Source organism: Chanos chanos, chromosome 6, assembly GCF_902362185.1.
Source record: "Chanos chanos chromosome 6, fChaCha1.1, whole genome shotgun sequence".
In the NCBI taxonomy this organism is placed as follows: Eukaryota; Metazoa; Chordata; class Actinopteri; order Gonorynchiformes; family Chanidae; genus Chanos; species Chanos chanos.
In genome coordinates, this window is record NC_044500.1 from 36,155,923 (window position 1) to 36,183,761 (window position 27,839).

Here is a 27,839-nt window from a genome sequence, read left to right on the forward strand (position 1 = left end):
TAAGAGTTTTAGGGCAGAATTGGACACAATGCCTGCTGTTAGTCTGGTTAGTTCTGTAGCAGTAGGGAGATGCTAACAGTTCATGATGACCCAGAGGTCACCGTGTGCAGAAATGTCTCCTTGTTTACATATCATGAGTCCATATCGACCAAAGGAAACCCATTTGGTGAAACGACGCATGTAGAAACACATGCACCCACACACATACACACACACACACACTATGAAAAAAATGAATGTGTGTATAAATTAGTTTCCAATAAATATTTCATTTACATGTGTACACCTCTGTCCTCTCACTGCAAGTATTGCACTTGACATAGCAACACCAGAGGAACTTGCAGTTGCACTGCCACACACGCGAATACTGATGGGTGTTGTACCCACGCCCACAGCACATCAGATCACAGCTGTTGCTTTGCTGGGCTGTCTTGTTACAGATTCTTCCTTGCGTCCCCATGCTCCCCGTCACAGGATCTGCCTCGCAGTAGTTGGGCGATTTTTCAATATACACCAAGTCAGTGTCCATAGGTTTGCGGTAGGAGTAGGGCTTCTTGATCTTCAGGAAGGTAGGGCGTTTGTTGCGACTAGCTCTCACTGGCTCAACGTGCACAGCCTGGTTGTACTTGTCCTTGAGGATGTAGCCAAGCTGGCGGAACTTAGGCAGCGTGGTCCAGCAGGTCTTAGTGGTGCAGGAACCGGACACACCGTGACACTTACACTCCAGTCTCATGTTCTTCTCCAACACCTGCATTAGAAACACGCACACACACACACACACACACACACACACACACACACACACACCATCATCATCATCATCATCATCATCATCATCATCATCATTATCATTATCATAAGGATACTGAATGGCCATTCTATTGGGTTTGGAATATATAATTAATGACTATATATATAATATAATTTAATGCCCTGATTTCCCTTGTGATTCTCTGATAGCAGAGTAATGCCTGACTAACTACAAATGTTACAATTTAAAAGGCATAAGAATGAAGATCCAGGGAAAGGGTCATTTCTTAATAGAAATTATTTAGTTAGCAGAGAGCTGCAAGACAACATTCTCTAAACCTTTCAAATAAAACATTTATAATAAAGTGGTTAGCAGGATCACACAGTTCTGAGAATTCTGCGCTCACAGTTGTGGTTTTTGAACATATTTTTCAAATAGTCTAACAGGTTGAGACAAAGGTTTTTAAACATTCCAATTGAAGAATGCACGGATTGTTAAACTTGTGGTGCCAGAGATATGATTTGGCACATGCTTCTGACTACAGAGTAGAGCTATGAAACACGACCTCAGTTCAGACAGAATACCCTGCCTACTTGAAGGAAGCTTCCTTTGTTTGTATACTAAACAAACGACACAAATTGTTTCATAAAACAAAATATCACAAGTTGATATAGGAGTTGTCACGTATAAGCAGCCTGAGGCATCAGCTGAGGATATGACATAAACATCGTCTGAATGATGATCACAGAGTTCCTACAACAGATGCCGTGTCTATAGTGTACACAGATAAAGCCAGGGGATCAGGTTTCAGGTGACTCTGAGCTGCCCCTCACTGTGTCCACACAGTCAACATTCAAAATAGTAGGCAAAAAAGAAGAGAGAGTTTGAATGTAACAAACAGAAGACGCAAATTGTTAAGTATTGTGAAAACTGTCGAATAAAACTGGCCACGTGCTGAAAATGAGTGAAGTGCAAAGCCAAAAGAGAGAGTACAGTCAAACAGTTACTGTTCCAGGTCTGAGTAAAGAAGATGAATGAATCCATGATTGTCATCTCTCTCTCTCTTTCTCTCTCTATCTCTCTCTCCGTGGCAGAATGAAGTAATGATGTAGATAGATTACGCTTTCCCCTCAGAGGGTGGGAACAGCCTCACCTAGGATTTAATTGTTTCACTTTGCCTTTCTTTGACTCTCAGACTCTCTGGAGTCTTGCTGGCAACTGTCAGCAACTGGGGATGAAAATTATTCTTAATGTGGTCATGCTGCTGATTCCCAGTGAACATTATAGTCACTGAGGTCTTTGAAGTGAAATCCATATATTTGGAGAAGACTGGATAGACCCCTCCAGTACACTACATGAGACACTACGCAGTACCTCAATAATAGGTACAGTCAGAAGGAACTACTGATATTACATTAATAAATATAAATGAACAACTTCTTATTTAAGTGGTTTTAGATCATCACACTCTTTGATGTGATTTTTGTGAGGTCCGTGGAACGGTCGTAACTTGTACCAGTGTAACTAAACAGTAGTCTCAAGATGAGAGAATTACTCATCGATACCATAGGCAACAGTTTCACCCTCATGAAATCACATGCTATGGGTCAACAGAACTCATGCCATTCCTGCATGCTCTTCTGATCTGGGCATTGTTTCAGCCTAGCTCTGGCATACCTGAATCAGATTAATCATCAAGCCCTTGATTAAATGCATCAGCCATGCTAGGGCAGGGCTGCCTTAGGCAAGGACATTTATGAGTGTGTTTTGAGACACGTTATTGAAGTGAACCCCAAAAATGCTCTGTCCAAAGTGCTGAATTATTCTAACCTCATATTGCTCTAACATTTCCTCACTGTTTGAAGAGCTTAAACACGTCCAAAGGCCTGTGCAGAGCAACAGCGATGAACTACCTCTTTTGCCCCCCAGTTTTGTAACATGTTGTTCTGTATGGTGTTCAACTATGCAGTTGATCAATAAAAACTGCTGACTGACAACAGTAGCTACTTCCAGGGTGAAAAGTTTGGCCTGTAAAATGAACATGTCCTTACAAAGTTTGGGTGTAATTTTCTTTTGAAACATTCTGATGCTTAAACAGTTTTAGGTCACAGCAATCATGTCACGCAAATGGTAGGTTAATTAGTGAGGTGGAGTACATGCTACCATATTAAAAGATTTAGCAACTGTTTGATTTGTGAAACTCTCAATGCACATGTTAGACAAGCAAGTTATTCCTTTAACGGCGCGATTATCACAATGACCACTCAATAGCCTTGGTTAAACCTTGCTGGAGCACTTAACTACAAATCCTGAAACACTCACCCAAGACTAGAGCGCTGATCATTTAAAGTGTGTGTGAGTTAATGGTTTCACTTAAATTCTGAGTGAAGAGTACAATCAAAGTCTTACAGTTATTGGACTTGTAAGGAGAGAGGATATCACAGACTTTACATCTGTGAATCATGCTATGCTTAATCTTCGTCTGACATCCTAGGATTTTTTTTTTTTTTTGAGCTGGGATTTCAGATTTGAATCATAACACTAAGGTTACACTGCTACTTCCTACAACTGTTAACCCATTTCATCAAATTCCATTGTGTAGAGGAAGGCTATGAGCTCTCTGATGCACTTCTAAAAGAAATAACTACACTAGGATACACAGCATAGAATAATACTTCATTTTACTTCAAAAGAGCCTGTTATCCCACTCTTATCAGAAACAAAAGGTTACACAGTGTTTTTATACAAACACATCATTCATTTTATACAAGTTTGGAACATTTTTACAATTAGATTATTCATTTGGCATTTTAAGCCTATAGTACCGTAGCTATGCAAAGTTAATAAAATATTTTTCCATTAATACTATCATGTTGGTTATCAGTTATAAACAACACAACTCATTGAAACTGACAGCACAAACCTTTCGTCCCACTTCATTGTTGTGGAGATTCATGAGCGTCCTGGCATTCTGCTTGATCTCTCGGGCATCCACAAACACTTTTGAGAATCCAAGGCCATAGCGAATGTCTGCCGAGCACCCTCCCCACTTCCAGCCTTCCTCCTGGTTATAGAAGCCTTGTTTCTCCTTATCGCAGCCGCAGCCGTTCAGGGTACCCTGAGTGCACGCTGCCGTGATGGCATGGGCCACCCCGGCTGCGATGATGGCGTAGGTGAAAGCAGCCTCCTTACTGCCTGGAATCAAACAGACGTTTCTAATCAGAATCACTGACAAGAAGATCCACTCTCTCAGGCAGTTATCAAGCCCCCTTACATACCTGACATAGCTTGATGTTAAAAAGCAATAATAAAAGTGTGAGCAGTGCCAGATTTTTATTCATTTATCATGCATGCTTTAAACTGATAAATGGCGTTCTTGGTTAGACGCAGTGGGAGCTGTAGGGCAGCAAACATGCGTGCTGAAAATGGTCACGTATGGATGCTGGAGATTAAACAAGTCGTAGTGAAAGTCGTAGTCTGCACTCTAACTCAATCAAATATGACTGTCATATATACAGCAGACGAGAACATAATTATTAAATGAACAAATCGTTGTCGAGCAAATGTCATAATGACAAAGATCTATCTGAATTTTTCACACATTGACATTCGCAAAAGGACAGAGCAGTCTACCTCTTTAACACAACGCAATGGACACCAGTTTGTTTAACATGCAACAAAGAATAGGGGATATATTGGTAGCTGTCGGGCTGGCCACTCTCCCGCCTTCCATCACAAGTCGGATACGCTCCATTGAGGTGAGCTGCAGAGGCGTGCTGATCCTCCCTGGCTATAAGACAATATAATTCATTGCTGCTGATACCAGGACACCGTCAGGTCAACAACGCAATTTTTCCAGAACACTCTGTTGATAGGCTACAAAGGCTCTTCGATGTCTAATATTTATGTTTTCCATAGACAACACTGTATGTACCACACATTAAAGTAACTATCTTTATTGCTATTTGCATTGCTGCCTATGTTGATTTTTTTTTTTTTTTTTTACTTTTTTTTTACTGGATTATTAGATACGTGTGCCTTGAATTTACTATTAAGGACATATAAGCCATTCTCTACTTTTTCATCCAGATGAATTTGAGCATGGCTTTTGAAATTCCTCTTTCTGTTTCTATATGATGCTGAACAGCAGCCATAAATCAAATGACAAAATATTGCGATGAGCCAAGAACAAGGGAGGTATTGTCTTTATTCAGGAGCTAAGTCCAGGCTAAATAAGCGTGATCTCAGCCACTCAACTGCGGTAAGGAAGATGTCATCATTGAAAGGGTTAATTTATTGACCACTGACAAGCTTTGTGAACATTCCCAAAAGTGTACAGCTCATTGTCTGGATTAATGAATCATCACCTATTGACTCTATTACAAATCATTTACATGGCCGGCAAAGAGAAATCATTCAAAAAGTCTTTACGACTTTGTTGACTCACTTCGCCATTTTGAATTGCTATAACATGACATCATTTTGTTGAGTGCAACTCATATTTTAGTAAGCACGTTTTCATTCGGACAAAAATTTCAATCACTTAAGAGTTAAATGTAACGATGACTTGAGGAGATTCAGTAAAAGAAACGGTAAAGACAATAACGAATCCATAAAAATACAACATGAACACTTTAATAAATCATTAGGATAAAACATGATTTATGGAACTGCTAGATAGTTGCCAGGAGAACATGATAAATCCTATGACAAAATTTTATTAAATCAGAAACAGAAAAAATAAGGAAGATGTACTGTATTATCGCTATCTGTCCACGACCCACTGATACATCCATCAAGTCACTGTGAATGTAAGTCTTACCACATTTAACTAATCAACAAGTAGAGTGAGCTTTTCACTGCTTTTTAGTACGTTCTCAGCACTTCTTCAGAAACACTGGTATGTGTTGACCTACTGATGATAAACATCTTGGAAAAGTGCCCACGTAATTTAAGAAAGGCCAGTTCGGGGCATCAATTATGTGGAGATTTTTATGACTTGGTTGGGCTTAATGCCAAAAGAGAATGGAAATATCCAAAAGTAAGGTGCAGGTATTTTAAAAAGCTAGAATTCTCAGTGTAGTACCCATTAAAAAGGGCATAATAGTCTTTAACTTTGTGTGTTGGTCGATTCCCGTTTACTTAAATGAAAATATTGTGAAAACAAAACAAAAAACTGATAAGAATCCCATAAAACCTGTCTGTTATGACAAGTTTCATTACTCCAGAGCAATCTAAATCAGTGGCTGAGAATGATTCTATGTAAGACTTCCCTTGCCAAAACTGTAAATGCAAGAGGTTAATTTATAAACCTCACACAATGTACTTGTCTGGACTTGAGGCATTAATGCTGTTAGGGGAAAACTATTTTTGAGCATACCGTAGGGTGGGAGTGAGAGAAAATTCTGGGGAGTTGCACTCACACAGGATAAAGTAACACAAACATTGTGTGCATGTCCCTATCATATCTACTCATTAGTAGGTAGATTCAAACAATGCACTTTATTTCTATCAGAAGTTAATGCACTGACAGCACCACAAATTTCAAATGTGAAAGTCTTTTGCCACTGAGTCGGAATATAACTCCACATTTCAGCACCTTTGCCAAATACTGAGAAACATAAGAAACACAAAAAAATTTCAGGCATTGCTTTTGGGCCCTCACCTCTAGAAAACATGACTATACAACATTCTGTACTAAAATCTGTAAATTAAAATCACTAAAATACAGAGTACAATACAATATTCTTAAAGAGTCTGTTGCTTACTGCTATAGATAACACAAGAATCATTCATTTTTATTCAAGACTCTGCATATTAGACCAGTTGTTGTTCATGTTATCATGTGACAACCTTTCAAAAGAGAAACTTTAGTGTTACAATAAATTTTTCATCTTCTTTGGAATTCTACCTTGTTTATGATAACATTTATACTCAACAGGACACACAATCATCTCAATTTTACCTCACCACATAACACTTCCATTTCATCCAGATCATCAAAATGTCTGCTACATCTTTCTCCAACAAGTAGCTCACTCTGAGATCTATAATCCATCTTCAAAGATATAAGCATGTTTCAAAAGCACACCTCTTAGCAAACACAAACAGGGGGCCCAACACTTTTTGCTGTATTTGGGGTGATGTCTGCTGAAGAGTCCCTCCCCACAGACACTGCTGGATTAACAAAGGCTTTCATCTCACACCATTTTTGCTACCACGAGCAGGCTGCTTATTTGGCCAGTGAGACCAATCCTGTTAGAACGGCTGTCCGTTCCCCTCTATCAAACCAGTACCTAACACGGACAGCAACAGTCTGAACAAATAAAGAGGTCCAGCTGCCTGATGGCTGGCCCACCAACTGCTCATGTGATGGAGACAATGCTCTGTCACACAGTATCATAATCAAACATTTGGATAAGACAGATACTTGATACAATACCAAAGCAGCTGCCCAGGATATACCAAATAATACCAAATAATTTATACCAAATAATACAATCAAGTCCAGAACAAAGTACCAGGGTCCCTTCATGAAATAAAGTTTAAAATTCAGATTTGAAACAGCTCATGAGCAAATGGAATTAGAAGACAAAATATACTGTTACCCAATCAAATCAGTTTAAGACTGCGATCTTTAAAACACAGTAAGAAAAACAGGAGACTAAAATTTACAGTGATCTCAGGGTTTTGTCCAGGAGAGTTGAGACGTTTTGAACAATGTCATTCCCTGCAGCTATCTTCCGAAGACAAGCAGCTCTAAAAAAAAAAAACTGCCTCCTTTTCCCACCAGCTAAAAAGACTCTGAAACTGAGCAAAATCCTTGATACAACGAACCATTCATCAAGGTGTCTGAGCTCCAACAGCAATGAAGAACTTCTAAACAGCCATAAGTTTGCCTTGGGAAATGGATTTCCTACCAAGAGTGAAATCACTCTTAATTAATTTTTGTTTGGGTTTATTTTCCTTAAGGAGACATGTTGCTGAATTTTCTTACAACATTCTACTTTTCGTCTTCTCACACAACTCCTGTTACTTATACCCGTGGTAAAGTGAAGAGCTGTGCAACCAAATCATTAAAGTCCAGTGATAAGACCTGACAACAATAGAGAGCACTTTTAAGAGGCTTGACTGCTTAGGAGACTGCCACATAGATACTAGCTTACTTAACGCAACTGTAATATGCCTGCTGTTCATGCAGTAGTTCGCCAGTCTGGAAGCTGGAGTAGCGTGCAGCTCTAAACCCAATACTGATCTGAAAGCCTAAATTCATAAGATTTGTCAAATGACAAATTTCTAAGATAAAATGCAATTTGGTAGGTATTCTGTTCAGGAATGGCAAACACACTTATCAAGGGTTGATTAAGTAATATGTGCTTTGCTTTATAAATTCTGGGGGGGGGGGGGGGGGGGGGGTGTTTAGGTATCCACAGTTTGAGGGATTTTTCATGTTGTAAGAATTACGAAGTTGGTATTACCTTCAGTCTCTTTTATATGAGTGAAATGAGTGAAAGTATGCCCTAAAGTCATCCACTCAGCTACTGTAAAATCATTCAGCAAATCAAGCAGGTTTATGAATAGTGACAACCACAACAAGGCTAATATATACATTTCTAGCCACTCCTGTCCTGAGCTGTTCAGTGCTTACAGTACAATTGGAAAATACTGAGTTGTTATTGAGATGTGATCTGCTTTGTCCGTCTAGCTCGATAGCCATGCCTACGTAGAGTACCTAAATTTCAATTTGTGTAAATTAATTACTATCCAGTGAGAACTGTTGCTTACTGGAAGATTGCTACCTGTTAACTGCTAACAAATAAAATGTCTAAATTATTAACTTACTGATCATTTACTGAACTAATTTAACCACAGTTTCTGAGTAATTCTATTACCTTAGACAATGTTTTCCTGTACCATCAATATCCTGTCACGACACTAACATGGCCAAATCACCCTTGCCTTCCCGGCACATGAACACTCTTCTCAGTCGGGCTGGAGTTTTTTGCTTGACATTCATCACTGTGTATTTAAATATTATACCAGCATAATGTAAATAATTTTTGCAACATACCCACTTTCAACTCTTTTCCAAAGACAGTTCTTTCCCCCAAGGCTGAGCAGTTCCACCGTCCGTGTTTGAACTGAAACTGGCACTCGTTGATTCCCATTTGTGCTCCCTCTCCAATGACTATGATAGCGTCGGGCCGGCTTTGACAGATAGTCCTTTGACGAGGGGCCAAACCAGGAATTTTGTTACAGATAATACTCGCTCCCAGAGCAACCACGGAGGAGAAGCCCCTGTGAAATTGTAAGCAAAACGAATACGTAAAATCACTCATGTCAGTCTCAAAACAGGCTGAGCGATCTCTGTAAACATGAACAAAAAGTTGTGAGCGTACTTTTGGATAGTTAACCAGCATTAGATTTGACCCATTAAGAGAACCACTAGGCTCATATGGTTAAAGTAATGATACTTGATGATGAAACGACTTTCAATGTTCATTGTGTTCACTCGATATGTCGGCGATGAAATAGAGACCTCATGTGACATTCATCGCCTGGCAACTTGAAATAAAGTCAGAATGCTGTTTCATTTTTGCCGTAAATTCGCTCGTGGTGATATGACTGTGACAAATATTAAGAAATCAAAATACCTTCAATTACCCATTAAAATTCAAAAACGTTAATCATTTCACTCATAGTTTGTTTCACTCTTATGACAATGCTTTCGACTAGTGCACATATAGTTACAAATATAATAGGTTGCAAAGACATAATACATAGTTCTGTGTGGTAGTTCTGATCGCAAATGTTACCGCCTGTTTATTCTAAATTCTTCACAATATACTCCACTTTTAAGGAGTCAGAACTTATTTCCCAACAATGGCGTAAGACGAAATTGCATAGCTGTTAAAAGTTACTCGCTGTTTGCTTGAAAAAAAACCCCAGTGGAAATAATTATTTGTCTCATAACGACTGTGAGAGCTGAAAACCGAAAAATACACAAACTAATTACATACCCAATTTTTAAATAGACAATCCCCAAGCAGAGAAAAATATGAAAAATCCAGCGACGTGTTTTTCTGCTCATGTTCACCTTTTAACCTGCTCACAGATAGAGGGTAATATTAATCTCCTGATGAATAGTCTAATCCGTGTACGGCGGTTTAACACAGGCGAAGAAACTCCTTGTTAGGTGCGCAAGGATGTGAAACTCCGTGAGAACTTTGCGTCCGGCCGCACACCTGAGGAGATATCCTTGGAGAGCTCTCGAGATAAAGTGTATTCTGCATATGTATCACAGGTGACTCACATACTTCGAGTAGAAGTGATACGCGGCGCACTATGAAATTTCTGGCACTACTGTTTTCCCCATAGATCCTTTATCTGCTCGATCTATCAGGGCGTGTTCTGGAGGTGGCTAGATAGGAGTCATCTCCTAAGACAAGAATTATGCATTCTTGAAGGTCTATACCTATTAGTAGAAACTGGATAGATAGGGTGTTTGGCTATACACCTGAACAGTTCACTTCGACACAGTAATAATCTTTGTCAAATAAACCAACCCAATCGTCCGCAGAGAAATTCAATGAACCAAACGATTAAGATTCTGTAATGTCGTTTTAACTTAAACCCTAAAGCTGTTCAGTAAAAATCCACTGTTAGATAATACGGCTATCTTGCATGAGAAGGAAAATGTCTTCACTGAGGTATAGTCCTTTGCACAGATTTGATCATGGCAGTACCTTCTTAAACAGAGCTTTTATCTTCTTTCCCGCACCCGTTTGCTCCTCCCATGAGACGATGCAGCTTGTTCAACTCCTGATTTCCCCGTTCACCTCCCTCCCATAGTCGCATCATTTAAGCAGGTCTGTCCAAGAAACCGTCGCACCACAGTGACCACAAATATTATTTTAATAGTTTACTGAACAATTCAGAGAGGACTGTTTTACGAGAGTTCCCAAAATGTGACCATCTTTTGAGAAATGTTAGATGTTATCTATTTGAGGAATAGCCTAAGGAGAAACAACCAAGAACACAAAACGACTTCTAAACTACTGTAGAGAGAATATCAGTATTAGGCCATTTGAACGTTAGCTTTACTTTCTGTCTAATTTCTTTGGATATTTACGTCAAACTGCAACAGCCTTACCACTGGAGCCACTTATTTAGAAAAAAAATGCCATGGCCAATTGTTTAACCCAATGTCTATATTTCGTACCATGATTTAGATGTCTAGTTTTTTTTAGCGTTAATTGACAGATACTGCAAATATAGTCTATAGCTTTTATAATTGCGCCATCTTCAGGCTACAACATACACACGTATGTTGCTGATGTAGGCTCAAGTGTAGCATAGAGAGTGAAAACTGATATACGTGCAAAATGCCAGTGAATTTGGAAGTTTAAAAACTGTTTCCGTGGTAACAACAAATTTCTACGTTGCCATTTAAGTACTGGTTTACCGTCTAAATTAATGGAATGTTTTATTTCACCTTTTTGAGATTCAGGTATTTAATAAACTTCATGTTTGGAAAAACATTTTCTCTTTAGTGGTAATATGATATTATTTTTGAAATGATCATTGTTTTTTTTGTATTACAATATTTCATGAGAAAATGACAACAGAAGCTATGAGTATTTCATCGTTCAATATCTTACATCAAGTGAACATGTAAAAAAAATAGCCTGCACAATCACTAGAAATAGCATCAACATACCAAACATTCATGAATGCTTATTTGAAATCAACAGGGCAATGTGATGAAGTACACAGATGCACTCTTTTATTCTGGGCAAGAGCGATCTTGAAAACAACTTACAGTATTGTTCCTCAGTTGAACAAATCACAAACATGTTTTCACTTGGATTTGCCTCAGAATTGCTTTGGATAAAAGCATGTGCTAATTGAATTAATGTGAATGTATGCTGAAAAACAATAGCTATATCAAAGCTAAGAAAATCTCTCTCTATATATTTATATTTAAATGCAACAGACTGAACCGCTATTATGAACAGAAAAATAAACTTGAATTTGAAGGGGTGGGAGAAAAAAAATCATCTCCTTACACAAAATAACTGCCCAGTAACAATGCAATCTGCTAAACTCTGCCGACAGCATCCCAAGTCCCTTTTCACCCCCGAACATCTGTCCTTGTTCTCTGCCATCTTATCCACGAGCTCTCTGCCAATAACCTTTACCTCAAATCTTTTGTTTACTGAGGCACACCCCTCAACCTGTTAAGATGGCACACACAGCTAAATCTCATTGGAGACAAGCCCTCTAACGTATAACAACGATTATTACACTGTTTAATAACTGTTAACATTTACTGTATCCCTTAAATAACATGTTCAGTCACTGTAGCAAGCAGATGTTTGACTGCTCCTCAGGGAAGGCAATAGATTGTATAGTTATCTTCTATACAGGATAAAATCACTACCCTACAACTATACAATCTACTACCTCACACTGTCTGAGCAATGTATGAATCACACAATCATGTTTTTTTTTTTTAAATACAAGACACTTGATCATTCAGTTGCATATAATCATTCAAGTACAATGATAATTCACACATATAATGTGGTTATAAGACATTTCTGACAATTACCACAATAGATTAAAAAGGGAAAATACACAAATTGCAGTGGACAGAAAAAAACGTTGTCTTGTGACTTTGAGAAAGACAGTAGGCTGTATAGTTATCTCCCAGTGTGGGTGTGACCCTAAAACTATACAACCTACTACCTCATCCCACAGCACAAATGTCTCCTCTGTGCGAACTGTCACATCTGTGCCACTGAATAATCCAATACATAGGGGTTGTGCGCATGATTTCTTTTGAAGTCCATGCTGTCTTCTACATCATATCAATTCTGCAACCATGTACTGCCAAAGGCAAGGTCTGTGGACAGGAGGGAAAAAAAAAAACTAAAATTAATTTCATACCATCATTTCTACAGAAAACACAGTTGAAAGTCAAAGGAAAATAAGAGTCATGTTCTATCATCTTAAATCTGTGAAAAATGAAAGCAACCAATAAAAACATCTCAGTCTAGCACATTTTGCTTATGTCTACAAAATACCACAAACACAGCCATAAGCAAATTTGATTGGCTTGAAAGTGACTTCTCCAACTCTGCAACATACAGTCATGTTGTCATTGGCTTGGCGGCAGTATTTTAATCATTGATTGAGATTAAATTGTCTCTTTCAAGTGTAATTCTGTTTTTTGTTTAAGACAGATAAACAAAGTCAAAGAAGAATATTGTACGACGCTAACTTGTCACAGATTTGTTCTGGCACAAGAGTGTGTTTGGGGTAGTTTTGCACCCAAGCTCAGCCTAAATCTTGCATTTCTTTATTCAAAGGAGTCTGAAACTAAATATTTTCAGAGACTATTAATCTACACTGATGCCACTAATTGGTTGGAGTGGCTAAAAGACTGCCTGATGTCTGTGATGAAAGGCCATTTTATAGCAACTGATTACAAGGGAAAGTGGCAGAGAAATGGGAGACTCTGTACGAGTTTCAAAAAATCCAAAATTACTCTTGAAATAGAGGTTATAGCTATTTGCTTGCAATGTGTTTTGTGTCAGTCTGGGGAGCGAACTTGTGTTTTGTGAAAAGCCTCTATCCCAACTCAAAACACAAGGCGTGTTTTGAACAAGTGTGGACCTGCTCCCAAAAATGTATATTTTTCCAAATATAATCCTGCGCAGGAAACTAACAAAAGAAGGCCTTTGCAAACATTTTTCATCACATATTACTAACCTGACCAGATGACCAGACGGAAAGACAGAAAGTTAATATTCAACACCAAAGATGTGCCAAAAACACTGGTAAAATCATGCCATTTAACATGATTAAAGATCATTCACTTCTGGCAATACCAGTTTCTTCTCTGATGTTGCACCTAACCTCTGAAAGCTATCAGACCTAAAGTAAGTCAGAAACCTCAGCAATGAAAATAAATGGCAAAGCATCAACTGTCTCTTACTATATTTGTTGTAGGCCTCCACCAGGCTTACTATGTAAGCACTTTGAATTAGACCACAAACTGTTGGCTTATTGTATGCGCACTTTGAATGACAATCTTTATTCAAAATCAAGAAAAAACAGTAACCGATTTATTGGCCTATCTTCAGCCAGAGTAATAAAATTGCTATACAATGGCTGTATCACCGACAATCTGATCACAGATGATCACATTTAAAGTGTGATTTACAAATGTTGGTAATCTCAGTTTATCATTTGTTTCTATTATAGGAAAATTAATAAATCATGGTTAGCAGTAATATCATAGCCACAGCAAGGGTCTACTGATAACAAAAAGTCAATTTCCCTTATACACTAAGATTTCAGCAATAGAAACTTGGGCTCAAGAAAATAGTATCAAAGAAAAAGAAGCAATACATAAAAGATGGATAATTATCTGCTGTCCCCTAATAATATCCCTATGATCCGTGTGGCATGTGTCAGAATTGCTCTGATTCACATAAAGACAGTTTTCCTTTTACAAACATTTTCTATGCGCCAAATGTGTCTAACTGAAATGTATTTTATCGTCAAATCTCAACCTGCATACTTTACAGCTGGCTATCTGGTCTCAGCTGTACACTGAGGTACACTAAACTACATTTAGCAACAGACCAGTCAGAAAACATGGTAGTCGATATGCTCTGGTTTGCTGATTCCAAAAAACTAAACCACAAGAGCATTAGGATTCTGTATCCTGACATAGACTCAAGCCACATTCAAGTCAGAGACTATTATGCCATCACATTCCTTATTACAAGAGATGGCTTGGTCCAGTAAATTGAAAATGTTGACGAATGCTTGCTACCTAGCTCTCATAGCAACGTTCGTCATCCGTTACCTAGCGACATTCTGGTTAGTTATAATATCTTTGCAAATCTAGAAGAAACTGCACTAACTGAAAATTGATCGCGTTTAAATAATAACGGTTAATTTTGCTGTACACACATAAACCCCAAATTCCGAGATGGAGAAACACCAATTAGCACCTGGCAGAAGCACTGATTTATCTAGCTAAATGTGATCCTGGTGAAATAATTTGAAGGTTCTTTAGTCAGCTGAGTACGCTAAAACATTGAAATCACCGATTAATGTTAGAGGACAGACAACGCTGCATGTAACTGTGTGCCATGCTAAATGTTTGGCACAACTAGCTCGGAGGCTCTGCTAATTTACGACCTGCATCTCGTGATTTCAGCTTAGCTGAGCTAGCCGGTTAACCAGGAACAACCAATGCTAACTATCCCAGATGGCTAGTTGCTACCTTACCTCGCGAAGTCCCTTCCGTAAGATACTGCACGCAGGAAAACGCTCATAAGTCCTATAGTTGCATACTCCATCAACTAAGATTAGGAGAGACACCTGGTGAGCTGGTCTTCTGAGAACGCCAACCACCCTTAAGTTGTAAAGTACACGAGTGAGTCATACATTTGCCTCGCTAACAAGTTGGCTTGCTAGTTAGCCCACAACGCCTTCACATTGCTCAAATTTCCCTCGCTTGGTGGGGTCAAAAATGGCGGTTCCAAAAAGTGACCAGTTAGCAAACGCTTAGTAAATAAACTTGACTCCAAGTGCTTTGACGTTCGCAAAATAAATTGCTTATCAGTAGCATTAATCAGCCAACAAATTACAGACGGAAAACACGTGTCTGACATACAAGCTGAAGTTAACGTCTGACATTATTATAACACGCGAAAGGCAGCTGGACAGCTACCTAGCTAGCTATCTGAGTTAGCTGGGTTAGATTACTAACCATGCATGTTAGCTAGCCAGCAAGCTATGCTAGCTCAAGTGGCTAAAGTTTCCTCGTATCAGATTTTTGTAGCCGATGTGAACTGACGATTTCTATCTGAGTTTAACCGTCTTATCCCGTAGCCGTAACATGCCATCGTTATTGCGAATAATATGGTATCACAATTTCTAAACATAAAATCTTTTTTTATTCCAATTTAATTTTTTCAGATCTCCCCTTTGGTTCCATTTACATACCTTCAGTCGTCTTCCCTCTTGCTGTCTGTGTGCAGCCTGGCTAACCGGCTATCCTCGCTGGTGGCTAGCTACTAATGCCACATGATAATCATTGCCATTACCATTGGTAGCCTAACATGTACAGTAACTGGTATGAAGGACCCGGATGCATTTGTTCCGCAATGGTCACACGACTGCAAATTATAGTGTGGAATCAAATATGTGGGTATTTGCTCAGTTATTTGCGATGAATCATTAACACCGTGGAGGAAGTATGAGTCTATATCCAGTTTTTGAGTAAAAAAAAGGCAGGATTTTTTAAGAGTTACTGATCATGCATTACATTATCTGAATTTAGTTTTAGTTATTGTTCAGGTGTGGGCTATATTGCAGCTAAAAGTGCATTTAGGTGTATCGAAGTCTTATTGCCCAAATATTTCGATTCACTAGCGCTAAACTGTGTGAAATAACAACCTTTCGTATAGAAGTAAATTAGTCAAATACAAGTAAATCTGGGACTAAATGTGTTAGGAAGAACTGAGGTAAATGACACAGTGACACAGCTGCTATGTCATAGCTGATTGTTCTTAATTTAGGACGATATATTCTTTTCTTCTGTGAGGATCTGGAAACTTGTCTATATAGAAACACCCAGTTCTTGCTCTATCTGAGGTATAATTGAGAGCTGAAACTCGTATTCAAAATCCCGTATCTTTTTTGTCACTCTATGTTGTAGAATTTAGTAAAAACGTGGGTCTTCATTTGGCTATAGACGGTAAATAGCAGAAATACCTCCTTTCTACAAACGTTTTCACCATACCTAAGGTTATTTGATTAGGGTTTGTGGACTACAAACTACCAAGGTGGTCAAGCTGTTGACAGATTTAAATTAAGGTCTGTAATTAGGCGCTTCTTCAGCAATTAAGTGTGCATGCACTAGGTGGCGCCGTTTGCCCAATAAACCTAAAAGGTTCCCATAAAAAAAATTCATTCATACGCCAGTACCGTATAAATGCTTAGCGTTTCGACGGCAGCTGTTTCCATCTAGATAACATTCATACTGTGCTGCTTTTTGAAACAGAAGACAAATCAATAAATACTGCGCACATGTCTCTCCTAACTATATTATGTTATCTAGCAGGAAACCTTGATTCAGTTAATTCTGCATTTGACACTTTATTTTCAGGACTAACATTGTTCCATCTTTGAAAAGCTTAGTGCATTCATGAACTGATGTAGTCACTTCATCTGCTCAGCAAATTTGACTTGTCTTCTTTTTAAATAGAGTATACTTCCCTTCCTTTTTTCTCACTAAGTTATTTCTTAAATTATACGTTTCTATTCTAAGTTTTGCACAGTCTGCCCTGCTGCTGACCTTCATTTCACTGCTACTGTACACTGTACCTTGGCATGTGACAAATAAAACTTGAACTTGAAATTTGAAGTCACTGCATCATTTTGTTTAGGACACATTTCTATCCCCTTTCTTGGATTTTATGTTCTTAGTAGCATTTATTTCCTGAAGGACATTTTCAACAAAGATAGCCCTGTTTAATCCATTGGTTTCACTTCATGTAAATTCTCCAAACAATGGTAAACACTGACACCTTAGGCTGTAAGAAAACAACACACAAAGCATGCAAATGTAATCTTCTCAAGGATGGAACATTTATTTTATTTTTCATCAGCAAAAGACAAAACAATGCAAAAAAAAAAGCTGTGCTATGCAAATATTTTGACTTTGCTCTTAACCACAATTCCAAAAGTTTAGAGTTAATTTGAACTGAAATGATTATGTTCTCTCAGTGTTGGTCCAGATAGGGAGTCTGGACAGATTTATGCAACTTTTTGATTGTTTTGAGAGATACAGCAGTTTGCAGTAATTGACAGCCTAATGTAGTGGAAGCCAGGGTTGAAACAGTACACACCAAAGTCATGCCACACGAAAAGCTAATCTCCTTTTTAATGTCTTTCATATTAGCATAATTTAGTATCATTTAGAAGTATGGTAGATATAATTCACAGTTAAATTTGATTACATTCCCAGTGAAGCTAAGGCAAAATTAGATTGTATTCAAGCTTAAATCTAGTGATAAGAAACTGAGCTTACATTAGTTTGCGAGCTGAATACCATCACATCATACATAACTTCTCTTTGAAGCTAATTAGTAATCAGCCAAAAAGTAATGGAGTTTAGGAAACATGTTTTACACAGACAAAAAGGTATTTTTGGAGGCACTTCATTCTGTTGGTATGTCTTCACAGAAAGTGCAAAAAGAACATTACATCCATAAATTAAAATTTAAATAATTAAAAAAAAAAATGTAATTTAAAAGTTTAAACAACACATGAATGAATGCTTTTAAGTTACACAAGTGGTGATGAAAATAACCTCTTTTTAAAATCACCTGGCAAAATTGGCAAAATTATTCTTTAGTTTTTATGAAGGTATTGCCATTTCTTCCATTTTTAGGCTGCCAGAAACATTAACAACACTCAAAGTAACAAGAAGTCATGTTTGTTTTTAGGGTGAATTTGCCCTTTAAGATCCTTTAAAATCAGTCCCTTCAGTGATTAAGCTTGAACAAGCATCTGTATATAGTTATCAACATTTGATGACATGTATTGTGCTTTCAGTGATAAAATGAGGTCTGAGTTGGAATGCTGACAATAGAGTGCTAAGTTATCTACAGTGCTTTTTTTTTTTTAAAGCTAGCATATTTCTCAATTATAAAAAGCTGCTTAGTTATAAGTAATGCCATTAAAAGGCAGAGAGCATTCTGCAGAAGACTGAACAAGAGACAAAAAGCATGACACACTCTCAAAGAGAGACAGTCTAGTATCAAATTGTCATAAAGGCAATGTTGAAGTACCACAGCTACTAACTATGCAATTTCAAGGAAAAAAAAAAATGTTTACTGACCATATCCAAAAAGCTAATTTGCATTTTGTTTTCATTCTCTTCTTTGTTTCAATAAACATCACGTAGTGCTCAATAGATTTCATAAAATTATAAACATGTTGCGCAGTGAAATTATTTGGTTTAAAATCATTAAGAGATTCATTTGAAATGACAACTTAGCAAACAACAAACTGACATTACATTTAATTATATCTCATGAGGATGCCTAATCCTGCTAAACCTAACACAACACAAACTTAAAAACAGTAGAATATTAAAAAAAAAAAGAAAGAAAGAAAAATACATTTGCCAACGATTAGAATAAATATGAACGTCCAATATGTTTACACCAAACATACAATACTAGAGCAAGAGAGCTCAGAGACAAATTTAGACCAAACCTTGTGGCACACACACATATGGCAGTATTCTTTACCCAAATGTAAACAAATTACAAAAAAACAAAAACCAAAATAACCTGATGAGTGGGCTATTAAACTTACGAGATTAAAAATATTCTTTACAAGAGTAACAGCAACAATGACAAAACAGCAGCATCAAAGAACAACAAACTTGTCTTTAATCATACCAACTTTTCATAGAAAATAAACTTCTCCTTTGTAGTAATGAATGTTGTGGAACGATTTCTGTCGCCCTCTGAGACGCACTGGATATGTCATCAGTTCAGAGTGGAAATCAGGGAACTAGAGAGCAGTTGCATGTGGGCTCTATTTCATTCATAGCTTTATTTCTCATGTCAGTCAGTACTGGAGCCAAGATCACTCTCAGGTTCTTATAGACCTCATCTCCATGTTCTGCATCACAGGCCACCTGCAGTAGTTAAAATCAGTGATCAAAATCACAGTGTATACATGCCAAAACCCCCTAGAATGCAACTATCATGTGAGACTGGAGTGTTTTTTCATGATTGTTTTTATGGTGAGGACAATGACTGATACATTGTTAGATGACAGTCTAATTGATTGTTTATTATGAAATGCTCCAGCCTTTTTAATCCCACTTTAGAACAGACTGACAGATTGAAAAACAAACAAAAAAACCTTACCTCTACACTGATAAAACTGACCTTTGTAAATGCCTTGATTATACGGTTTAGTATATCAGTTTCAGTGTCCTTTGGTATTTCCAGTAAATGTGCAGCACAGTCAAGAACACGAAGTAGTGTCTGTTTGTGGCCCTAGAAAACAGGAGAACAGAAAAATGAAAGAGTGACTTGTTGATTATAGGAAAGCTGAATAACTGCTGACATGTAGCTGAATAACTGCTGACATGTACCCTTGCATTGCCAAGCTGACCAATGTTGAAAAACAGTTTGCTTCCCAACACTCACACAAAATGATTATCCAGACTTTTCATGAATGATGGGATACCCAACCTTCTCTAAAGAATCCAGAGCATGATAAGGGTTGCAGTGGCTCTCAGCTAGGGCTTTCACATCCTCTTTGCTGAAGACAGGCTCTTTTAGCTGTTCAAGCCAGGACCACATGAGGCTGGACAGTAGCAGTGGATCTCGTTCCATACACAATCGCTCCCAAGCGCCTTCTCTTGAATTCAGCTCTGTCTGTTAGACATGGATTCATTAGCAGTGCAACATTGGGTCAAACGCAAAAAAAGTAAATGAATACATGGCAGCTTCTCAAGTTTTTGAGTTCTTAACTGTGATTAAGACTGATTAGAACTTGGAAGTACTGATTGAAGTACTCGAAGCAAACAGCTGGAAATGTACTAAAATATTGCTCCAAAAGAAGAGTAATTTATATACTCTTAATGTGGGGTGTTTCATATGTTTTTAATTACATACAAAAAAAATGTGCAACAAGTACACCACAAAAAACACAAAATCCTGTGATACAGACCTGGAAAGGTATTACCAAGTGAATGAGACTGCATTTTTTTTACCTGCCATACTGAGATCCTGTTCCTAAGGTCCTCTCCACACATATCCATTGCAAGTGCTTTGGCTACCAGGAGGCAACGTGTCTCCACAGTAAGTTCAGTCTCAGCGGTAAAGGGGGTTCCAGTTACTATTTCTTTGTCATCATGGCCCTCGGCAATAGTGCTGAACTCAAGAACATTGCAGGGCTTTCTGTCATCTTGTAGCTCTGCTTTCCTTTCTGTTCTCCAGGATGACACCATATCACTGCAGTCCCCGTTCTTGCTCCATTCTGAAAAAGCAAAGGACTTGCTGCGTTTTGTTTCCTTCAGGGGGTTTCTCCTTTGGAAATTAGGAAAGTCGTGCTTTTGATCGAATTCTTTTCTGGGTTCATCTATGGAGCCAGAGGAACCGGTAAGAGAGGCGCATTTGGGACTGCTCATGGTGTCCTGGGGAAGAGGAAACTGAGCGAGACCAGTCTGAGTTTCAGAGACAACTACAGTGTTCTGAGATGCACACAGATTGGTTAGTGGCTTTGAGAAAAGCTTTCTGGTCAGACTGTTACCAGGGCTTTCAAACGGCTGGAGCTTGGATCCCAGTTTATGCAAAGCTGAGTCACTATAGCTGAGGTTTCTCTTCAGAGCGAGGAGAGCTTTGCTGGCGTTATCTGCATTCTGCCCTGGCCAGAGCATATCATACTCTTGGTCGCTGGGGAGTGGCTGATCGTTAGGTGGCAGAGACAGGAGGTTAGGAAGAGCGGGCGGCTCAGAAGAGCAAGATGAAGGCATGGGGATGCCCTTGCCCCTCATCTCTTTCCCTAACTGTTGAATAGCTTGCTGAGAGACAGTCTTCTCCACCTCTGCCGTAAGATCAGAGATCTCCAGCACTTCTTCTTCTACCGTCTGCCGGCCCTCGGCTACGTCCTGCAGCAGCCTGCACACAAGATGAACAATCTTTGGCACGTGTCTCATCTGCCGCGCCTCGTAGCCGTGCAGCAGGTGGCGCTGGCGCGTCAGATACTGTGACAGAGTGACACTGTTGGTTTTGGGCTCTGCACACGAGAACACACTTCGGAGAGGCATCAAAAACTGTGCGAACTCTCGGACACAAAGCAGCTGACCACGCGTTTGAATGGAATTTGGACGTTTAGCTCTCACAAACAGAATGGCCTGATCAGCACTCATCCTGGAGGTAAACACTAAGTAACATGCTATTAGGACACCTGTTTGAAAAAAGGAAGGGGAAAAGAGGACAGAAATGGGTGAAATGGTACACCGATACACAGAATGCAGAAAGTATGGGTCTCTGAAACTATCCCTCCTTTTTTAACTCGCATCTGTCCATTTCTTTTCCATTTTTAATTACAGTTTTTTTCTCCAAAGTCTCATAGGTTCTCTCAAGCAAAACTAGCGTGACACACAGACCATAAATCTGATTAAAGCTGACCTGTTCTTCCGAGCCCGGCGTGGCAATGTACTGCCATTTTGCCCTCCTGCACAGCGAATGACATGACTTTCACCATGTCTAGGATAGTAGTCAGGGACGCCACCCCATAGTCTTTCCAGCCAAAGTTGTAAAAGTAGACTGGATGGAAACAATAAAGAAGTCCAATGAGCAGGACATTCAAAATACCATATACCAATATAAGTATGTCTTATTTGTGTTTCATTCTTTGTTTTTGTCACAAATAGAAATTCCAGGCATTAATGAAAACTTAACTAATGATAAATGTGAATTAACACACAACAGTTTAGTCCGTCTTACACATTTGGACAACTACACTCAGTTCCCAGAGTGTGGTACAAGCTCAACGTTATATGCATGAAAAGCAACCCGCAAACTTTGAATGACATTTTGTGCATGTCAAGACATGCTGAACCAACGGGGAAAATCTTGTTGTACAAAATGTTTTCCCAGCACATGCTCTGCCCCTCAAGAGAGCTTGTTAAGAGAAGCTAATCTTACTCTCCTCCTAGATTCACAAGGGAGCCCAACCATATGACTCAAACTGGCTTAATCACTGAATAAGTAATACAATGACCAGCTTGCTTCTTATTCAGTCCTATTATCTGGACCATCCAGATGACACTGGCTTGGAGCAATTAGCATTACTCTTAGGTGAATAAGACTGAATCCATTAGCATGATGGTAAATGAGCATCGCTGTTAAGTGGGGAGGGGGTGTGAATGACTCACTGCCAGCCTCCATGAACACTTCGGGATGGTAGGTAAAGCCGCTCTCGGTCTCCAGAGGGTTGCCGCAGCTGGCGTGTTCTCCTGGGCGCTGCAGGTTAATAACTGTCTTCAGACCGCACCTAAACACATTCAAACGCTGAAAGTCAGCAAGGTCTCCTAATTAAAGTCAAGAGGATATGAGATCTACTTAGATCAGCCCTAATATATCCAAGCAGTAGTGCAATAACAAGCACTTAACATGAATGTCAAGATATTACAATAATGTTATCTACGCCGACTGATGTACCTCTGAAACTGGTCAATGATGTTGTATTTTTCGATGATTTCGGTTGAAGGTCGTGCCATAGCCAATAGTTTGTCCGTGATCCTGTAAGACACAGATGTGCAAATAGCGAGACCTTTATCATAGCGATTCTCAATGAACGTCTGTGGCAACATCAGGCAAAAGGAGCAAAAGCATGGTTCTCACAAAGTAGTCAGTCACGTCTGATGGAATATATTGACTTTTACTGTCTTTACACATTGATGGCTCAGTGCACAATGTCTCATGTTGCTATGTGGGATTTTCTTCTGCTGTGTAATATAGTGGACAAAACAATACCAGGACGAGTAGAGTCCTTTAATGGCTTGCTCCTCATCACTCCATCGAGAAGGATTTTCATACTTGCAGGCTCTGCCCCCACATGCCATTGAACACTGCATGTGCCCAGGAATAACATGCCGCAGTGTCTCCCCAACTTTAGTGTACTTAGCGGTGGGAACCCTGACGCTGACTAGAGAAAGAGAAAAAGTGGGAGGTAACACAAAACACAAGCTTACGATGCCAAATGCTTCGCTGTAAATCCTATTGAAAACCTTGGTTCAAATGATAAGATATAGACTCAAAACACTCAAATTGACCTCAAAATCAGTAAATAAACCACATACAGATGAAAACAAATGCAGAAAATGGTCACGAAATGAATTGAAAAGTACTTCAGAACTGCCTAAAAAGCTGTGAAGAAGAGAAATACATAAGAGGCAATCTCAAAGCAAAGCCTTGAGCAACAGGTATAGAAACTGTAATTTGAGAAAGCAGCCATCAAAACAACATTACATCTCCGTCCACTCAGATCACTCTGCGCATCGGTCATGCTAATTGCTACCATGACCTTCTGTGAGGATGAGGAGAGAAACTCCACCACCGAGCCGCGCCTCCTCCGCAGGACCCTGAGCAGGACATCTGAGGCTGAGTGTCGACGGTTCTTCTCTCCTAAAATCTCTCCAACCAGAGACCAGCAAGCCTGATGTTGCATGTTTCTCTGTTACCAGCTTACTGATATTACTCAGTCATGCAGTCTAATCAAATCCAGGCGCTGACCAAGCCACGGGTGAATCATCGCATTACAATTGCCCACTGGCACAAAAGATTCATGAGAGGTTAATACAATCCATTGCTACATCAGCTGCACCTGAAGCAGTCTCTATGACAACCAACTCCAAAGTCAGTGGGAAGCTGTGTGGGGCTTTGTTGTGTACTCTCTCAGATGGCAGGGAGATGGGCTGATGTGTTATGAAAATGTGACACAAAGCAGTAATTTTCTCTGAAGGGCACATACCTGGTTATGTAACATACCTAACATTTATAGCCTGTGAGTCTTGCTGTACTCCATTTAGTTGTCTAAATATACTTGTTTTATGGGGCTCAGAGAATGTATGAGCAGGAGCTAAAGTAATGATTCAAACTCAAACAGCTCTCCAGGACTACCAAACATTTCAAAATTTTCAGAAGTTTTAGTGAATATTTTCAAAGTATGACTTTAAAATCCTGTACTCATGGTACAATTATCTTCTGGAGGAATATGAGCAAGATCAGTTTTTGATGGAACTCATAAAGCTTCCACCAATGTTAAGTGACGAAATGAGAGACAAGTGCATATCCATGGCAAAAAGCTAGAAATGATCTAGTGGCAGCAAAACACACATCTTGAGTATCATACAATTATGTATATTTCATAACTACTCAGTACAAATTTCTGACAAGCCATAATATTGTTTTTAGCAACCACTGATATAAGGTTATCTTTAATGTGCTCAGCTTTCTGGATAGGTTGCTTGTTTCTTGAATTACTTTGTTCACATGAGACAGGCCATTCACAGAAAAATACCCTTTTAATAAAGAATGAAAACAACAGAGCAGACTCACACCTGCAAAAGGAAATGCAACAGCTACTCCTACAACTTACATTTGATAGATTTCAGTACTGTTATGGTTTTCAGAAATGCGTCAAACAAGCATTTTCTTTGTTACACTGAACACAAAGACAGTGAAGTCATTGCGTAACTGTGTAAGTTACTCTCAGGATTTAGAACATCTGCGCCGAAACCTACTGACAAACAAGACAACCCACAATAGGAGAAATTCATAACACATACAAAACCAAACAAATTTGGCACATCTCCCAGAATACAATGCATTTCTTCACAACTGAGTTATATGTAATCCTTCTATCTCATTCATCTAAATGTATGGTTACATACTTGTGTACAAAAATCCCAGTGAAATCATTGAAACTACTCTGATCGCTGATACCAGGTTTTGAGGAGTACAGTCTATTGTAAGAAAAGGAGTGAAAAATCTGTTGATCATTTAGAATGTAATGAGCTACTGAAATCTACTGATATGTTAGAAATATGTTGACCTTTTTTATTTATATGGAAAAAGCAGATTCAAATTCTAATAATCATCAATTACAGGTCATGATTATACTTGTTACCTCAAAGTCCTCTGAATACCTCTAAATTCCTTGAACAGACTTGATAAAACTCTAATACATTAAGCAATTTAAAAAAAGTATAGAATAAATGCACCTTAAGTTTTTACATTTGTTAAAAGAAGCAATACAAATTACAGTGAATAGGTTACATGTAATCCTCTGATCAATATACATATTCATGTGATTTCCCTGTATCAATGTAATATCCAAAAATAAAACACAGGCTTTATGTGCCACTTTTCACAATCTTATAAGCTAATATTTAGTTAAAACACAATTCAGCTGATCTTTAGGATATCAAATCTTGTTTTGTGAGCCAAACGCTTTACCTGGATCCATGTCCGTGCTGTTCTCTCCACTGCCAGCCGCCCTGCTGGTGTGGGACAGGTCACTCAACAGACTGACACCTGCTGCCATGGCAGACTCTGCAAGGTGGGAACAAACATGATATCTAAGCCTGAAACAAAAACTCAATGGTGAGCTGAGAGGCTAGAGCAAACAGAAAGGATCGCATATAAACGACTGGGTTGTGAAGAGCACTGATGCTGTTGCTCAGCAAGAAGCCCCTGGGAAAGAGACATGTGCAGAGTGAGCCACTGCGTTATTCACTGGCTCTGCTGACACTGCCTAACCACTGAACTTCTGGGAAGAAGGGGTGGCCTTCTTAATGAGCACGGAGAAAACAACCAATTCTATTTGTATTTACTAATCTGTGTGAAATGAGTTTCACACAGGAGCTTCCATGTGACTTCTGTGTGAGCTTCTATGTAAAAAAAAAAAAAAATACACTCGAAGTTAAAAAAAAAAAAAAGAAAGAAAAAGATTAGGTTCCAAGCACATAATATGGTAAACCAGACCTGTGTCTGCTGTGTAAATCCTCTTCCTATTTCACACAAGGCAAATTACCTGAGAAAGCCCTTTTTCAGAGGGATGCAATTTCAATTTCTATTAATGAACTGAGCACAATTGCCTCTCTCATTGTCAATATTTTGAGTAAAGCTTTTTGACTTACACATGTGATTTATATATAGGTGACACGCGAGTCATGTTACACTGCTCTTTGTCAATTTAACCCCCAGACCCAGGCCTATCAATTGTCACCTGTTAACTTCTCACATTACCACAAACAGCAGTAATGCCTCGTACTAACACAACACCTCCTTTTCTAGATTCATCCCAGTGAAAAGAGTGCATGGTCATAGAACATGAAAACATAAGCCTAACAATTTCCCTATAACTGATCACATATTTTTTGATGGTAAAAATCACCTGGTGTCACTTTGGATTCATTTCACACTAAGAAGGCATCCAGCTCATGATCTGCTTGGATGTACATTCCTGTTTTTTTACAATGCAGATTACAAGTATAATGTGTCTTAGAACCCCCCCAATACTTCAACAAAGTAGAATCGGGGAAGAAAAATACAGTCAGGGCTAGTGGACTGACAGAGATCAGCACTGCTTTAATTGGTTCAGAGGGACACGGGTCAACAGTTTGCCTAGGTTTGGTTGGGTTATTTTAACACTCATCTGATAGGTAATGTTTTATTCATTTTGTAAAGTGAGATGACAGAGGCTGCAGAGCAGCATTTTCAAACTAATTTACATTGTAACGTATCCCTCCCCTTACAAACTGATACGACAGAAGATAGAGTGAGACACTGCTTTAGCTGCCCAACCACACCACCTGAAACCATTCCATCAATGTGCACCATACATCTCAATTTATATTAAAATGGATTTCAGACAACATATTATTATTTTGCTTTACAAGTGTATGATTTGTTATTCAGACCAAGAAAAGTCTCCTTAACAAGTATCTCATTCATCATCACAGAATGATATATCAAAATCTGCAAGGTGCTACAAGTTATTTTACAAGTCACTTTATGTGCTATTCATTTCTGTACTGGGGAGAAAAAGTCAACAAATGACATGGGCTAATCAGCAGAACTTGGCTTAAGGCCTTGTCTAATCGCAGTGATAATCAGCATCCTCATTAATGTTACAACACTCCCTATTTGTGGTGCTTTGAAATACCTAATGAACTGGAATTGATCTCCTCGTGTGTTATTAATTTTAAATCAATTCAAGGTGAAACTAGTGGCTGAAAAGATTTAAAATAATGAGAGCTTGACACATGACTATAAAGATAAAGCATTACTTAGGTCTGCTAGTTCTGAGGAAAAACAACATTGAGGAAATAGTTAACATGTACATAAGTTACTGAGGATTAAAATGACCACTACCTTCACCCCTTGAGACCCTAAGAATTTGATAACATTGGTTAAGAGACAGGCAGGAGAATCTACATATACATACATAAACACTA

The 27,839-nt window shown here is 38.7% G+C and overlaps 2 protein-coding genes across 2 annotated transcripts; both read right to left on the minus strand.

The window, feature by feature from the left end:
* Window positions 1–268: 268 nt before the first annotated feature.
* Window positions 269–9,842, minus strand: wnt7aa (wingless-type MMTV integration site family, member 7Aa). Its single transcript, XM_030777006.1, has 4 exons — window positions 9,772–9,842; window positions 8,823–9,049; window positions 3,675–3,946; window positions 269–748 (listed from the first exon to the last, which is right to left on the minus strand). Exons 1-4 carry the CDS (start codon window positions 9,840–9,842, stop codon window positions 269–271), a joined length of 1,050 nt encoding a protein of 349 aa, XP_030632866.1.
* Window positions 9,843–19,358: 9,516 nt separating this feature from the next.
* ptpdc1a (protein tyrosine phosphatase domain containing 1a) lies at window positions 19,359–25,924 on the minus strand. Its single transcript, XM_030777479.1, has 9 exons — window positions 25,837–25,924; window positions 23,353–23,524; window positions 23,038–23,118; window positions 22,752–22,870; window positions 22,003–22,140; window positions 20,583–21,778; window positions 20,059–20,244; window positions 19,750–19,860; window positions 19,359–19,493 (listed from the first exon to the last, which is right to left on the minus strand). The coding sequence occupies exons 1-9, from the start codon at window positions 25,922–25,924 to the stop codon at window positions 19,359–19,361; spliced, it is 2,226 nt and encodes a 741-aa protein (XP_030633339.1).
* Between the last annotated feature and the right edge of the window lie 1,915 nt (window positions 25,925–27,839).